This window comes from Pituophis catenifer, unplaced genomic scaffold (assembly GCF_029215685.1).
Source record: "Pituophis catenifer annectens isolate HBS135680 unplaced genomic scaffold, rPitCat1.0.hap2 SCAF_1, whole genome shotgun sequence".
Lineage (NCBI taxonomy): Eukaryota > Metazoa > Chordata > Lepidosauria > Squamata > Colubridae > Pituophis > Pituophis catenifer.
In genome coordinates, this window is record NW_027256881.1 from 325828288 (window position 1) to 325845787 (window position 17500).

Consider the following 17500-nt stretch of genomic DNA (forward strand, 5'->3'; position numbering starts at 1 on the left):
GGGAGCTCAGATAAGCCAGAGGTTGACCAGATTAGCTCAAACACCTAGGATTTGCATTTTCTCATTTGCCTATAGAGCCACTACGACCCCTACATAACACCTACATGACCCCATAGGAATCAGGCAACAGCCAATAGAATATTAAAGGACATGTTCTTGCACAGGAACAGGAAGCTCAAATACAAAGCCCAAAGAAAGTATAACCTCCCCCTCCCAACTCCATTTTGTCAGCTGCATGAGAACCATAAACACTGGTGATTCTGTTCATCATTAAACCATCTTTCCAATCAGCCTCCATATTTCCAGTGTTTTTCTCCCAGCTTGGAACTGAACCATGTGGATATTTCTTCCAACACTTCAAGCCTTTCCTAGTATTTACAAGAAGTAATAAGGACACTATATAGAGGAACTAAATGTTTCCGCACAGTATTCTGCAATGCCAATCCCCTTTTAAAATTGATTTTATCTTGAAAGAACATCGCTTAACATTTTCTACTTTGATACTCCTTTGAATACCTATTTATCTATTGTATCTGTTCAAAATCCAAATCATCAAAACAAACCTGAAATTAGCAAATACTGGGGCATCCATGTATATTTTTATCCCAGGAAAAAAAATTCACCTCAATAATTTTAGTATAGCTTTTAGACCTATTCTTTTGTTTAAAGAAACCCCTTTATTACCAGATGAACATTTTTAGTAATTGTCATTTAGTCAAATATTATTTATTTGGCAAGCTACCCAGCTAATGAGAAGGAAACCTTACATTCCCCTTTTAATGTCTAAAATATTCCTGCACAAAGAATAAGGCAGCAAGTATCATTTATATGTTGCCTATTGATAGTCTATTATCAAAAATCTCCTTAAAGGGATATAAAAAGAGTATTTTATATGGCATAATCTACCCAAATATTTTAGCTTCATATGAGCTTAATTATTACTATAATTAAAGTTCAGGAGTAGAACTACCATACTTTTTCAAGGTTTTGTTCAAAATGGCACACTGGCAAGAGACTAACGGATGTTCAGTAAATTACATTCAGACTCTAACAAGTGTTAATCACAAAACACAAAAAGAATAGAAAACAGGATTTTATAAACACTTTTTACAATAAATTAAGGACATATTTTCAACTGTTAAAATACGAAGTTTATACAATCAACAGAATAAGCAACTTTGTCAAAATGTTGTGAAAGGATTTTGAATTTGTACATTTTTTAAACACAATTCAACTTTTTTTTTTAAAATCCTTTTCAAATACCAGCAGAAGATAAACTACCTAATATGACCAAACACCATTTTTACTGTTTGGGATCCCATTATCTTTAATAACAATAATCAAATCAAATTGCTCTTAAGTCCAAGAATATTTTTAATCTTCAGCGCCTTGAACTGGAGCTGTTATGACACTGATAACCTTTGAAACTGTTTCTTGTGCATCCAGAAATTTAGAATTTAGTTCAAACAATTTACCAATAATAGTCAGTGTTGTTTGTTTTAAAATAATGGAACTGTTGTTTAAAGGACATTAATCTACTCGTTCTCCTCTGCTTTGGCTTTTTTTTTCTGACGATGATTAACAGCAACCCAAAAAGTTATCTTATTCACAACTTCTTCCAGAAGTCTAGATGGCAACCACGGTATTTGTTTCTCCAAGAGAACAGCATTTTTACCAATACAATCAAGACTCAATCTAAAAGAAACAATATGAAGGTTATAAAGTTTTTCTCTCTATAAATTACATAGTAGTAAATTAGTTAAAACATCTAAGAATGGCAATATGCACTCCAGTGGTGGTATTCAGCTGGTTCTATCCAGTTCGGGAGAACTGGTAGTGGCAGCTGTGAGAGGCTCTGCCCACCCACACGGACATCATCATGTCACATTTTTGACGCTCTGAGCATGCGTGGAAGGTAAGTGAACACCACCCCGATGCACTTTCACAGCAATGTTCTCAGTCTTAATACGTCAGCTCTTTCATTAGATAACTATTACTGAAAATAATATATTCTTTGTTAGAATTTTATTGAAACATCATACTTTTTATGATTTGCTTGAATCATAGATTATGGATTTGGCTTAAACAGCTGTTATATAATAATGACACAAGAGAGTTTATATTAAGAATGCAAAATGTATTAAAATTTCTATAAGAGAAAATATCCTTTCATTAATGGAAAACAGCCACCGTGTGTACACAGCATTACTTGACTCTCAAAACAATAGGACATATTTAATATCCTATTACATATTTAGTATGTAATATCAATTACATATTTAAATGTCTATGGAGATTCTCAGTTATCCAGGTCATGGTTGTCCCAAAGGTGCTTTTTCAAGAGGCAAGCGGACTTTCTGGTTTTTCTCTGAAGACATTTCGCTTCTCATTCTCCAAAGCACTTGAGGGCAGGACAAGAAACAATGGGTGGAAACTAATCAAGGAGAGAAGCAACCTAGAATGAAGGAGAAATTTCCTGACAGTTAGACCAATTAATCAGTGGAACAACTTGCCTCCAGAAGTTGTAAATGCTTCAACACTGGAAGTTTCTAAGAAGAAATTGGATAACCATTTGTCTGAAATAGGGTTTCCTGCCTAAGCAGGGGGTTGGACTAGAAGACCTCCAAGGTCCCTTCCAACTCTGTTATTCTATATATAGGTTTTTGTGTGTTTCATCCAAGAAGCTTCTTCAGCTCTGACTGGATGGTGGGGAATGGAAGGATTTATATTCCTTGCAGACAGTTGGCATATAAATCCTTCCATTTCCCACCATCCAGTCAGAGCTGAAGAAGCTTCTTGGATGAGAAGCAAAATCAAGAAAAGAAAAATCAGAAAGTCCAGTTGCCTCTTGAAAAAGCATCTTTGGTGTTACAAATTTAGGTTTCCGCATGCCAGAGTCCTTTAAATAGCTCTGCACACTGGAGTTGTTATATAAGGATAGTTATTCCTGTAATAGTTGCTATTAGTATTTGCTTAAGTATATTATTCCGGAGGCTTTACAATATTATTAGTTCTGTTTTTTTTCTCAACTCACCTGAGAAGTGAATATGGTTGGGTTTGAAAAATCAATAAATCACTGCAATGTCCCTAAGGAAGAGAAAAAGCAATGATTTCAAATATATGCAGTTCTCTTTCCTACAAAAGTATTGAAAACCATATACACAATTAAAAAGTGTCAAAGCTGCCAGTTGTTAAAACCAAAAAATGCAGCAAAGCAAGACAAGCATGGTGGTGTGTATTCTGGAATTCTTTTGAAATTCTTAATAGTAGATCTATCCTGTGACCAAGTGTAAGTAGGATTAAAAATGGAACAGCCTGACACATTTCAAACTGTTGCCCATCTGATTCTCTCATAGAGATGTGCTGGGAAATGTTTTTCTGATTGTTTTTTCCCCACCACAGCATCCAGCTGGAACTAATCATTTTTTGTTGTAACTAGCTTCTCCTGCCACATGAACTCAGATCCTGTTTTGTTCACTTTTTGGAGAGTTATACTACTGATGGAAACAAATATATGCTGAGTCCCAAATCCTGATTTTCCCCCCAGAAAATTCATTTGTTTTTTCACTTTCATCTAAGCCCAGAATATGTTGATCCCATGGTTCCAGTGTTAAAAAGTAACAAGTATCAAGTTTTACTCTCAATCTTTGAAGCTAGAGAGGGGATGTTAAAACAAAGTGGAATCTTGCTCTGGCTTGTTCAGGGCAGAAAAAGTGATTGAGTGCTAGATCATCCCTTAAGGCATGGAAGCCAGACTCATCTCACACTGTTGTTAGAAAAGGAATAATGATGCATGCTGCCTTGAATTATACAAAATAAAGGTGGGATATTAACATCTGGCCTCCACTAAAATGTTGTTTTTTATATACTATATGTAGGATATGCCTGTAGAAAAAGCAAACTGGATGAAATAATTAGAACTTTTTAACTCCGTGCACACTGAATATAGCATGAAAATTAGACAATGCTGTGAAAAACTAAAGCAAAGTATTTTCTGGGTCTCCCGATGCCACTGTCATTAAGAAGAATCAAAACTGATCCCAAATTATCTTCTCTCCTTAAATATTCTGCCATAAAAAAGCGGAATGTGCATTTCCTTTAAAATGTATAAAAAGCAATTAGATCCTTTAAGGTACTTACCCTATCCAGGAAATGCAAATCATCTTTACTTCCTCCAAAGACTAATACTTCACCTTCTTTGCCAGCACAGGCTGTATGCCATAACCTAGAATGTATTATACTTAGAATGAATGCTTAAATAACTGATTTTGGAGAAGCATTTACTTACATGTTTTAGAGGTTCATATTATATCTACATTATAGGACCTTTCACTTAATATCCAACATATAATATCTATATTGTCTTAAGAGTGATTACTCAATTCTTTAGAATATTTTGAACGTTAGTAGTGAACGAAGAAATTTAAATCTTACTGATATTTTCCTGTTTACTATTAGTGGACTTACTTTCTTAACAAGAAGAACAGGAAGAATTTTAAAAATTAGTAATGCATTTGATTCAATCTTAAAAATGGTTTGCACTGATGAGTGATGGTTTAAATATCAAAACAGCTTATTCTATCTCTATAAAATAGATTATATAATACTTTAAGTACAATTTAAACTTGTTTTATACTATTCATGAAAATGTAAAAAATTCTTTTAATATTCATAAGCCATAATATGAAATTTGGCATGAATATCAAAGTATGAATATTCAAGATGGCATCACTTAGAAACTCAGCTATCTGAAATATTCTATTTTTCCAGTCGTGGCATTAATTTAAGGCAACCCCTAGTCATTATTCATTAGAATTTGTATTTCTTTTTACAAGAAATGAAAGCTTTGAAAATGCTGGACTAGGATCATCTCTTCTTTCTTTACTTTCTTTACTATAATCTTCTTTAACATTAATTGTCTGCCTGCATTAATTGGAGAAAGAAATCATATGGACCAATATTTTTTTCTATCACTATATAGGCTGGCAGTGGGTTAAATAGAAAGGCACTATGTGTGTTAATAACAAGTTGGAAGTGTGATGCGTCTTTCTTTTAAAAAATCAAGGAAACAGGCAAAAACAGAGATGAGATCTATTTGACTAAAAAGACATTTGGGGGCAAAAATGTACCAAAAATCATAGCAACTCTACATAGAATGCAGTTTTCTATGAGTATTACCTGAGCTGTAATAGTTCCATCTTCTTACTTTACTATGAACCATGAACATGATTGGGAACCAAAGTAAATAGGGCATTCTGTTCTCTCATTCCTCCTTTGCATCCTACAAAAGTTGGGTGTTATTTTGCACACACTAGTGCAAAGTAAACAAACTGATGCAGGGCATTGCCTTTGGGTCCCCCCACCCCCGTTTGCTAAACTGCCAGAATTATTGGAGTTTGGTGGCATAGAAATTTGCACTATAAATAAATAGACACAGATATAGACTGTTGAGAATGCAACTCATTTGTATAGGATCACAGCAATAACTGTTAGGACAGCTTCACTGTGTGTGAAGTCATTTTCTAGAAATTAAATTAACAGATGAAACTCATTGGGTAATAAGATTGTGAGATTAGTTCCCTTTTATTTATATACAAAGTATGTGCAAGATTACTGTAAAACTTACTTCATTCATTTATTTCAGCAATTATATACCATTCTCCTTACACTAAACTGTATCCCACCTGTTCTCTTCCTCATACCTGTTGATAGCTCTGCCTCTGTCTTATCTGCATTAGGAAAACTCTGGCCTGGATTGGATCATCGCAGAACACTGGAATGCCTTTCCTGCCTTCACTCTGGGCCTTGACTCCTAGCTTGAAACCTGAGGCTTTTTCTATTGACTGACAGAGTTTATGTCCTCTCACAGCTGCTCTAACTTAGCACCTAGACATTCTAATAAAGCATGTTATTTGCATTATTAATCAACTAAATTAACATCATCTGTTTAAACAAATCCTTGTCAAAAACTACAGTATCTGTTGTAATTCAAATATACCACATTATAACTGAATTGTACACATATCTATCAGGGCTGGCATCTAAACCAGAAAATTGAGATCTGTAGTGCATAATGTACATAATTAGTTTAATAAGGTAAAGAATTACCCCTCAAAAGTCAGATGTTGTAAATCTGATCTTCAGCATACTTATTTGAATAGCAGGATAAGGGGGCAATATTTATCAGCTTATTTGTTGTAATGTCAATGGATAAATTATAGATTAATACTATAAAGTTTTTATATACTGGTTTCCCTTTCCCCAATAAAAATAATATTTTGGTGAATTGTACTGTTACATTCAATATTAAATTATGAAGTTCTGAAGAGAGCTTGCATATCTTCATATTATCAGAGCAAAAATACAAATGTCAATATAATCAATATACTTATCTAAAATCTACAAAATATAAAAGCATTGTAAAGTAATAGAATTCAAACTATAACAATCTTACTATAAAATGAAAATTTTTCAGAGGTCAAAAGGACAAGGTCTCTTATTCATTTTCTGTCTCTGGTAAAGTGTCTCTCTGGTAACCACTCGCTCATCTGAGGTATTGCAGCCCTAATGATCATGTATTTGAACTTAAGAGTACTCAGACTCAAGACCTTTCCCCTTTCATCTACATGAAACCCACCTATATGAAATTCAATATGCAAGATTCATAAATGTTTGATCTATTTTGATTTATTCTAGAGATATTGTAATGTTTCATTCTGTCTTATTTTGTGTTCAAAATTTGTAATTACAAGTGGTCTCTGTTTAATGACACGTGTTCAGCAATTATTAGTGCTGAATGAGTGGTAGTTACAACCAGTCCTTCCACCTATGGCCATTACAGCATAACCATAGTCACATGATTACAATTTACGACCTTCCCTGCCAGCTACTGGTACCAACAACCAAGGCCAATGGAGAAGCTGGCAGGAAGTCACAAGTCTGGGTCACTTGAAGCCCTCACTTAGTGACCTACAGGTTTCTTGCTTAATGACAACAAATGGAACTGCTGGAACTGCCGTTAAGCAGTGCAAACTTTTTGACATATGACCACATTGCTTAAAAATTAGAGTATTCAGTCCCAATTAGCACTACTACCTTAGGACTATCTGTAGTTATTTTTACTCTTATGAGTGACTAGATAGTGACTATGGACATAGAGATATAGCACGGATGTATGATCTTACTTCTGTACTTATGTGTTTCCTTCTCATACGCATATTTTTGAAAAGGTAGGATTAAGTGGCCAATATTTGCTTTCCTAACTTCAGGTACTATGAAGCAATATTTGTTGAAATTCCTGTGCCTCTTTCCTCAAATAAATGCACTAGGAAGGAAACCTGAAAAGCTAAACAAGTATCCTTACAGTTTATGGGTTTTTTTCTGATAATGGCAGCCTTATTCAGGCTTTTGCCCACTAGGATAGAGAAGTGCATGTAAAGGACCATTAGTTCCTGACCTCCACAGGTTGAGTAAAGATGATTTTTCCTGCTCTCAGAGAAGCATCAATCCAGTTAAAAAAACATACACAATTTTATGGAGGTCTTCACTGGCGTTAACGAGCCCCAACTTGAAGCTATTTTGGGGTCACATTATTAAGCATGGAGAAAACAAAAGCTATGGCATGGGATACATTTGAATGAAGATACTGTGGGTGGAACTACAATACGAGACATTTTTACCCTTTTTTTAGGCATAAGGTCTGAACAGAACTATCAAAACAAATTATTTTTAATAACTTTGCTGACAACTATAGGAAATATTTAAGCAGTCAAATCTGGTAAAATGATAAAAACAGAAATTGTACTAAGTAATTTAAGCCATGTTTTTAATTTAATGAATTGAAGCATGTGAATTATAAATTTCAATTGTTACACAATTTTGTTTTTCCCCATTATAATACCATGCAAAATGACTTCTGAGGGCTATAGGACTCTTTGGAATTGTAATAGATATGACAACAGGCTATGACTGGGAAAATGGGAGCCTGGAGAAACTGTGAGTGATGACTAGCAATAGCACTTAGCTAGCTATTAGCTAGCAATAGCACTTAGACTTATATACCGCTTTATAGTGCTTTTACAGCCCTCTCTAAGCGGTTTACAGAGTCAGCATACTGCCCCCAACGATTTGGGTCATTTTACCCACCTCGGAAGGATAGAAGACTGAATCAACCTTGAGCCTGATGAGATTTGAACTGCCAAATTGCATGCAGCCGGCAGTCAGCAGAAATAGCCTGCAGTACTGCATTCTAACCACTGTTCCACTGTGGCAGATGTTCTTTTCTACTTTTATAAGCCAAAATTAGATCCACAAAGGAGAATATTTATAGTTCAGGATTGAAATGAGTCCTTGGTGCTCTCTGAGCTTGATTGTTTTCTTGCAGTGCACTGATGATGTTACCTAGTTTGGGTAATAATGAAACGTCTACAAGAAAACAACCAAGCTTAGAAAGCACCAAGGATACCTCAACATTAGATCAAAATCTATATTTGAATTCTCAAAATTAAACAATTACAAAGTCTTATGGTTTTCAATTTCAGGATATGACTAGCATATTATACCTAGGTCTAGTCTGCGGTAAATATGTAAGTTGTTGCCATTCATTTGTTGCAACATCATAAATCCAACCATCACCTGAAAATAGAGATAAAAAGATTAGTGCTATTGTTTTTATTTAAAAGTGACAAGAAATTATGTAACAAATTGTTTTGTATTGTAGGTGAATGATTTTCAGCATGAAAAACAGGTGCTATTTTGACCAGGACTTAAAAGAGAAGCAGGTACTAGTTTAGTAGGTTTTTACATTGTTCTTTGACTATAGTACCTTTCTTCCTTTTTCCATCACCTAGCTCACCTCAGTTTCAGAAGTAGCTGGAAAGAGTAGCATTGCTTATTTTCCTAAAAAAAGCAATCTACTCTCCTTTAAGTGACCCGAATCTTCATTTCAGAATATGGCAAATGTTTCATGAACATTTGACTTTTCTGCATGGACTATAAGTCATACTGTTTAAATTAATTAAGCAGCTTGGTTTATTACCAGTTTGTCCTCTTGTTTGCTGAAAACCAGTTTGAGATCATTAATGGTACTGTTCAAAATCACGCTGCTAATGGACACTAACTGTGATCCAGGCACTTATGTGTCTGCCTCACCATTACTGTGTAACATTGCAGGGAGCCGCAGTTGCATGATTGCCATTTGCAATCATAAGCAAACTCAATGGAGAAGGTGTTAGGGCAGATCGCAAGCCATGTTCAGGCTCTGTGGGCCCTTCCAGATCTTCTCCTGCCTTCCCATGACTTGCATACAGCCTGGGCCAACCCGCCTCTGGCCTCCCATACAGCCTGCACCAGCTCTTTCCTGCCTTCCTGCAACCCATTCTCCCTACCTGGGATTCTGCTTCTTCCCACTTAAGGACATGTGCATTTTGGGACTACAACAATAATTGTGACTGCCAAGCAATGCAGCCACATGACATGTGCACTTTATAAGTGAATCACTTAGTGGTGGCAATCCCAGTCCCAATTGCCACGGTAACTCAAATACTAGCTATATCTGTATCACATTCTCAACATTTCAGGACAAATGCTACTTACTTAAGGGTACATTGTCTGAACTCAGCCCACCAAATAGGAAAAGTTTCCCATCTGCCACAGGAGTCAACGTGTGCCATGATCTGTCTCTTGGTTTTTCTCCATTTGTAGCAATTCTAAGTAGAAGAGCAATCAAAAGCACAACTGCTTATAAAATTCAAACAAACAAATCCCAAATAATTATTGAATATTACAGCATGGGGGATGGGTGTGAAGAAATATTTCCTAAGGCAGCTTATATGATATAAATTATTTCATTAACTGCTGAAACTGAATTGTATAGATTCAAAACAACTAGGATTCAATCACTCCTTTGAGCTTTCTTCGGTTGACAACTCAACTAAACCAGGAAGCAAGGAGCCATGTTATAATCACCAATTTCTGCAACTTACAAGTAACACACACACACATAAGTTTTTCATTTATTTATATATTTATTTAGGAAATTTATTTGCCACCCATCTCGTATCCAACTAAATCTATATATGATGGTTAATATGAATTGTCAGCCTGACAATCTAATGTATAACTAAAAATAAATCTCTTCATTTCTCTGTAAAAATTCTTAGAAACTTCATCTAAGAAATCCTTGCAGTTTAATAAAATCATAAGATGTGTTTTGTTGACCTATTTTCTTCACTTTTAAATTTTACAATTTAAAATTTAAAAAACTTTTTAAATTAAAGCAGTCTACAACAGCAAAAGGATGGATCATAGCAAAATCAGTCGCTGATATTGTGAGGGAGGAACCTTAACTTTAAGTGCTTTTGCATTTATATTTAAGTTGGTCTTTTATCCTCTGAAAATTTCATCCACATAATATGCAGAAATCCATCTATAAATTATAAATTTGCTTACTATCATAAAAACATTATTATGTGACATTAATAGAAATAGTAGTGATTTATTATCAAAAAGCAAATCCCAAGAAAATGTTCAAAACTAACTTGCATTTAACTAGGGTATTTATATACAACAGAAAAAACGACATTGAAGAAAAAAACTTACTTTCCTGACCAAACCCAGGTGTCTAAATTCAGAGAATGTAAATCATTCATCCTTGTTTGCTATTTAAAAAATACAACATCCATTTTATTTTAAAATAAAATATAGTATCAATTTCAGTTTATAAATTCCTCAGATAAGAAAATTTATCTAACTGTATCAATTGAGATTATGTATATTATGGTCAACAAGAACATGAAGAAAATAAATAGTATTGTTATGTAACTGTTCTCATACTATTTTCATTCTGTTATGTTCATTTGAATTATGTAATTTGATTTTCAACAAAATCAAATTAAACTATTCAACATAAAGTTCCAAGTGACTATTCACACCAACTCAACTAATTCCTACTAGCCTAGAGTGTATGTGTGGTCACATTCCATTTACAGTATTTTTCAGAACACACAGGTAAAGTATTTTAGAATTTCTGGTTTAAGACTGAAGGGCTTCATCTTTTTCTGCTGAAGCCTTTCAAATAAATACTCCTTCCTTTTTTGGTGCATGGTTACTTGCTGCCGTTATCCAGAATGAGCAGCATTAAACGCACTTAGCAGCTGCTGGACAGCTCTACACGTAAAAATATTAGGCTAGATGGACAACAGTCTCATTTAATATAGTGAACATTCTTCTTTCCTATTCTTCAATAAGCCCTTTTAAGTCTTTGATGACTAAATTTTGGAATCAAGTTACAGCCAGAGAAAAAGTGAGGGGGAAAATTCCTCATAGCAATATTTTAACAGTCTCTTTTTACTTCAGAAAGATATATTTTTCCTTTTCTGCATTAAAGCATCCTTCTCATAAAAAAATAAATGGGCACTGAGTACAAACCAAAACCCGTCCTCCAAAAACATAGCCTGTATTTCCTATGACTGCACATGAGTGAGCTGCTCGAGGCTGAGGTGCAATTCCACGCTGCAAGCAAGAGAATAACAGTAATCAGAATATGCCTACAACAAATATGTTGTGTCACCAATGCACCTGGCTATATCTATACACAGAGTTACAACGCTTACTTTAATTTTTGGCTGATACCAAGTTTGAGTACTTGTATCAAAAACATGGACATCATTGTGCCATCCCCAGAATATTTGACCTTCCTAAAAAAAGTAAAAGACATTAGTAGTAGTAGTAATAATAATAATTTAAAAAAACACAATAAAAACACTAATAATAAATCAGCTTCTATTTTTTGCTTGGAATTAAATTTTATCTTACCCAAAATGCATCATGAACATCAAAACAGTCACTTAGCTCATTTTGTTTCCTACAGCCATAACCACCAAAGTAGATTAACCTGAAATAATTAGAATTAAAATTACTAATTAATTTCTCTGCAATAATCCTAAAAATACTATAGTTCTGCCCTTTCATTTTCCACAAGACTTCTCAAATGTCACCTGTAGTAATCTGTTTATTTGCCTTATATGTATTCCCAACTCTACATAAATAAGAAAGACATCCAAAGTATACTACTTTTCTGTCAGCAATGCACTGGCAATATCAAGAGAAAAATGAATTCAATATTCAAAACATTTTACCTTTTAAAAAATCCTAAATATTACAGCCTATTGTTATTTACTTATAATGTAAGTGTTGTTCATAGTAGTATATCCCACTGATAAATGTTATCAAACCATTAAGATACCAGATATTTTTTAATCAGCTATCAATTTCCTCCCCATTTATGAAATCATTTATGGAATTACCTGTCTTTATACACCCAGCAAGCAAGCTTGTCACGTGGTGTAGGAGGCTGACCTTTAAAGTCTGTGATTTGCTTCCATACATAAATTCCATTTTTTGTTCGCAAATTAACATGATAGAGCTTTAAAGAAAATTAAAATATACAATATTTTAATATTATGTTTAATATATAAACATAAGTGCTAATGGAAAAAAGATAGTGAATTGAAAAATCAATATTCCATTACTATTTTAATGAAAAGGATTAAATTCTCTTATTTCCAATATTTAAATAAGCTTTTCTGCTAACAACATTCAGACATTTTCTAATTGTGAAATTGTGATCTGTTTTTGAACTGATGCTCCCTTTCAGGCCAAATTCTAGTAACGAAAATGCTTAGTAGTTCCAGTGAAGTGAAACTAGCTGCAAATTTAATGCCCATGGTTTTCAGAAAAAACATATATTGGAAACTAAATTTTCCTCACTGCATGGACCTACAAAAACAAGTTACTAAACAAGTAATGTTATTGAAACCAGGGTATCCCAAACTAATACATTCTAATTTAAAGTATGAAGACCTGATGGCCATAAAAGGCCTTAAGTTAAAGTCTTAGAATTTTTTATGATGCTTCTAAATATTTTTTTCTTCTGTTCAATCATGTCTGATACTCTTAGATCAGGGGTGTCAAACTGGCAGCCTGAGGGCCGGATGCATCATGTACAGGCCATGCCCACCAGGGGTGGGTTCTAAATGTTTTTACTACCGGTTCTGTGGGCATGGCTTGATGGTCATGTGACAATTATTTAGGATTTAGCAGAGGTACTGGTCTACCAGGCTTTTAACTGCTTGCAGAGCTGTACCGATCTACCCATTTATTTTTTGCAGGGACTTGTCTACTCATGTATTTTTGCAGGCACTGATCTACTCATGTATTTTTGCAGGCACTGGTCTACTCATTTGTTTTCTTTTAACACTGATCAGCTGTAGAGCGGCCCTTTGAAGCCCCGCGGCAAGAGTTTAAACAGGTTTTTTCCCTCTAGCCATGAGCTGGGACTCAGGAGGCAGCAATAGATTGGGGGAGGGCCAAATAAAAGGTAAGAATAACGCGGGGGTCGGTGGGTGGGTGGCGCAGGGGGGCGCAAGTGGGCAGAACCGGTTCAGTGACGTCATATCGTCACCGCTACTGGCTCGGGAGAACCGGGCCGAACCGGGAGGAACCCACCACTGATGCCCACCCCAGCTTCACGAAGGGAAAAAATGTTGCGAAGCTTCATGTGACGGCAACATGATGCTGCAAGTTTGACACCCGTCAAGTCTCTGCAGTTTTCTTCACAAGGTTTTTTGAAAGTGGTTTGCCATTGCCTCCTTCGTAGGGCTGAAAGAGTGACTGGCCCAAGTTTGGTTCTCTCCTAAACATATTTATCAATAAAGTCCCACTGCTATCAAACGGTAGTTCTGTTGGTCATCATTCACCTGGAAGTGATATCAAGATGTAATTAACATTGGTAGTACTTACGTTTAGCATACAAGAATTAACAATGCTAAATATATTCATTCTGTGAGATATGTTATTTTTATTTCCCATACAGCATTTATGTCATATACAAGAAAGATTATACTGTCAAATGAAAAATAAACTATGCCATATGAGGTACTCAAGTACCTAGATATCCCAAAATTATTATCTGTGCTGATTAGTCTTTATCTGTGAAAAATCCCAAATTCAGATCTTATTCTTGACATTTCTTGATCATTATAAATTCTTACCACTATGTATTTTTAAGTTTTAATATAGCTACAACAATGAATCATAAAAACATAAATGTGAAACACAAAAAGGTTAATACATAAAAACATGGAAGAATTATAAATATATAAAAAGATAGTTCAGTTTTAAATAAATTGAACAATATTTTTCACCATTTAAGACATTTCTTATTTTGTTGGGAAAGTTTTTAACAATGAAAGGAATCCAATACCCGATTGCTGTATCCTTTGTCATCAAATCCTCCAAAGATATAGAGCTTCCCATTAATGCAAGCTCCACAGCTTCCAGACATAGATGGAGGTAACTCTCCTTTCATTAGATGCATTGACCTGCAATTCAGGCAATACAGAATATACTTTAACTTTGCTCAGAGTGTATGAGAAACAGATAAAAGAAATAATACTTTTAAGTACTTTGAAATAATATTTTTGCCGAAAAATGTTATCTACCTCAATCTATGTCATTCTCTTCCAGTCATTATACATTAGTACTCCCAAACTTGATGCCTACCAGATATGATCATTACATGTCATTATTTTCAGGCAACATAAGGTATAAGTAAATTGGGGGAATTATTTCATCACAATCAGGTAAATACACTGGAAACAATAGCAACATTCTTTGGCTAGTCCAATACTTTCTGACTCATTCCTAAAGGAGAACAGAACCTTCTAGTTACAATAGCCTCTGAGAAGGAAAAGAATTATCACTGATATCCATTTCCAAATGCATTAAAATCACATAAAAATTAACAGGGCTCTTTTATACAATGTAGGCAATCTAGGATTGGTTTGTCCAGTTAATCAAGTTACCTAAATTTCCACAAAATACTGAACCATAAATTGTACTTGCTGTAACCTAGAACTAGCCAGTCATATTTCAACATATTCTGGCATGGAAATCTAGCCTTAAGACCGTATTTCTTTTTCAAGAAATTAATTAAAAGAACAAGGAAGTAAAAAGCTTATTTAGCTAAAATAATAATTTCAATAAATAAAGTTTCTTATATAAATTATCTTCTGATAAATTAACAGTACAGTAAATAATGTAACTTACCATAATCCACTGTCAATTTCATAAATCCAAAGTTCATCATTTGGTAAATAAACTTCGTTTTCTTCAATAGACTATGCAGAAAAAAACAGTAGTTCTGACATAATTTTTATTTTCAAAAAGCCACATGTATTTCTGAATACTTTCCATTTCAAATTCTAGCTCTATAATAGATAACTTGGCCTGCTGGAGCATTGTTTTAGTAATCATAAAGCACACACATTATTTTCCTTTCATTTACTATCAATTACATGCATAACTCAATGTACCATTCATTAGTCTTTTGTTGGAAAGGAAATTTCAAGTGGCAAATCAGTGAAATCATAGAAAGTGACACTGCAGATCTTAGCACATTTTAAAGGTACTTAGTAGTATACTTATATATAATTTATGTCTGCAAGAATTAAATATATGTTGACAGAAAAGTAGTATATAAAGAATTTGTTGAAAATTATCATAATCTCACTGCAAATATTGCCAATATCCCAGAACTAGGACATTTATCCCATAAATATAAAAAGCTTTGCATTTATGACACCAGTTATCATTAGCGATCCTATATATTTTGCCATTTCCAGAATACCAAAGCCCAATAGTAATGGTAATAGATGTCCTTATTCCAAATTAACTCTAATGAAATAATGCTCATGAAAGCAGTGAAGGAAATCCTTTACTTTGCAATGAATTATTATAATAATAAAAGCAATATATTTAGGGGAATAAATAGTGATTATATTTTCCTTTTCTTGAAGGGCAGGAAAAGACTGGTGATTTGATAGTTTGGTCATGAGTAGCTTGTACAAATGGGGAGAAACACATCCTAGCCATATTGATCATCTCCCTTATCCATAAGCCAGTCACATCTTGGCTGTTAACACCTAAATAACAAATGATAGACCTCAGATCTCCTCCCATCATGCTATATTCTCAATTATTCTAAAAATAATTGAAATTAACTGGACAGGGGGCTAGCTTGCATCGTCTGCTATCCTAAAACAGGAGACCAAGTCAAGGCAGCTCCGACTGACAGTAACAAAGAAAAATGTGATGTCATCAATGATCATAGTGTTCATTTACAAATGGGATTGAGATAAATTGATACTCTCATTTGCTTGGAGATGCACAAATTGTTATGTCTTGACCAGCCAGCCATTTGGCATAAAACTAATCAAGTCAATGGAAGCACTCAGCACTCAGTTGCTTCACTCTTGATACTGATTACATCAGAATGGCTGGGTTCCAATCTAACACTAAGCCAAGCCAAGCCAAGCCAAGCCATAAACCATGACTTTAAACCCATATGAGATCATAAATGGTTAGCCCAAACACAAACTTTTAAGGATTCAGTATACAAGCAGTCCTCGGTTTACCACCATTCCTTTAGCAGCTGTTCAGTTACAATGGCTCTGAAAAAAAAGTGATAACTGGTCCTCAACCATTGCAGCACATCCCCTGGGGGGCAAGGGGGGGCAAAATTTGGGTTGCCGTATCCTGGGATGCATTCTTCCCATCTGGCTTTCCACAAGCAAAATCAATGGGGGAAGCCAAATTCGCTTAGCAAAAGATTGTCAAGTTGGGTGCGACTCCTTACTTCATATCTTACATAACAATGGAAATTCTGGTTCCAATTGTGGTCTGAAGTTGAGGACTATCTGCAACTATCTGGGTGTCTTGAGTGGGAACTCAAGACACCCATAAGGGCCATTATTAACAACTCCTAGGCTTTCAAATCTGCCTTCGCAGACAAGGAAAAGAATAGTGCCACACTTTTAAGACAAAGGCGAGTTTATTATAGCAAACCATCTGACACAACAACAGGTTGTCAAGCTTCTTAAGGCGCCACGAGATTCTGGCGCTCAAATACAATATATAATTCAGCCTCCTGGAGGTGGGGAGAGAGGCGGGCCAGCTGCTGTCTCACGAGGCGCCACCGTCCAATCAGGTAAACAGCTGTCAAACACCCAACCTCCTCCTCCCCCATCCACGGCCAAAAGAGGCGCGTGCCCCTTTTTCTTTCCCGCCCATTTCGCTCTTGAAGGAGGAGCAACAGCGAGCTTTCTCTTTAAAATAACACAGGGGAGGGGGAGGGGGAGGGGAGGAAAAAGGCGAGATAAACCGAACTGCTTCTCTCGCCCCTCCCCCCGCCCGTGGTTTCTTCCATTGCACGGTTAATACGAGACTGCTTTTTTTTTTCTTTCCCACACGTATTTGTCCAACCATTCGGCTTCCCCGTTGACCCTAATTTCCTTACCACATATCCCCCCCACACATAAAGACAATTCCCATCGACCACGGCGCAATGCCCGCTCCGTTCCTCGGCCACGCCGAACTCTTCAGGAGGAGGATCCGCCGCCATCTTAGTGCGGGGTGGATTAGGTGGGAATGAAGTTTGTAA

General features: G+C 35.3%; 1 protein-coding gene across 3 annotated transcripts; it reads right to left on the reverse strand.

Moving 5' to 3' along the window:
- Positions 1–1080: 1080 nt before the first annotated feature.
- KLHDC1 (kelch domain containing 1) lies at positions 1081–17500 on the reverse strand. 3 transcript variants are annotated; one of them, XR_011599713.1, is made up of 14 exons: positions 17357–17500; positions 15109–15179; positions 14264–14381; positions 12306–12424; positions 11815–11893; positions 11613–11696; positions 11428–11511; positions 10600–10658; positions 9595–9707; positions 8562–8634; positions 4141–4225; positions 3035–3087; positions 2276–2455; positions 1622–1695 (listed from the first exon to the last, which is right to left on the reverse strand). XR_011599713.1 is itself a non-coding variant. In XM_070931695.1 (13 exons), exons 1-13 carry the CDS (start codon positions 17459–17461, stop codon positions 1536–1538), a joined length of 1203 nt encoding a protein of 400 aa, XP_070787796.1. In that variant the 5' UTR covers positions 17462–17500; the 3' UTR covers positions 1081–1535. The 3 variants fall into 3 exon arrangements, 2 of the variants coding, with proteins under 2 accessions (XP_070787796.1, XP_070787797.1); XM_070931695.1 differs by lacking the exon at positions 2276–2455 and having other exon boundaries at positions 1081–1695; XM_070931696.1 differs by lacking the exon at positions 1622–1695 and having other exon boundaries at positions 2173–2455.

Coding starts and splice junctions, on each gene's coding strand:
- KLHDC1 (XM_070931695.1), bottom strand. CDS start 17,461: ATGGCGGCGGATCCTCCTCCTGAAGAGTTCGGCGTGGCCGAGGAACGG. Junction 9,708..10,599: donor ACCTGGGTTTGGTCAGGAAA/GTAAGTTTTTTT, acceptor TCTTCTACTTAG/AATTGCTACAAATGGAGAAA. Junction 4,226..8,561: donor TTACCGCAGACTAGACCTAG/GTATAATATGCT, acceptor AATACATTCTAG/GTTATGGCATACAGCCTGTG.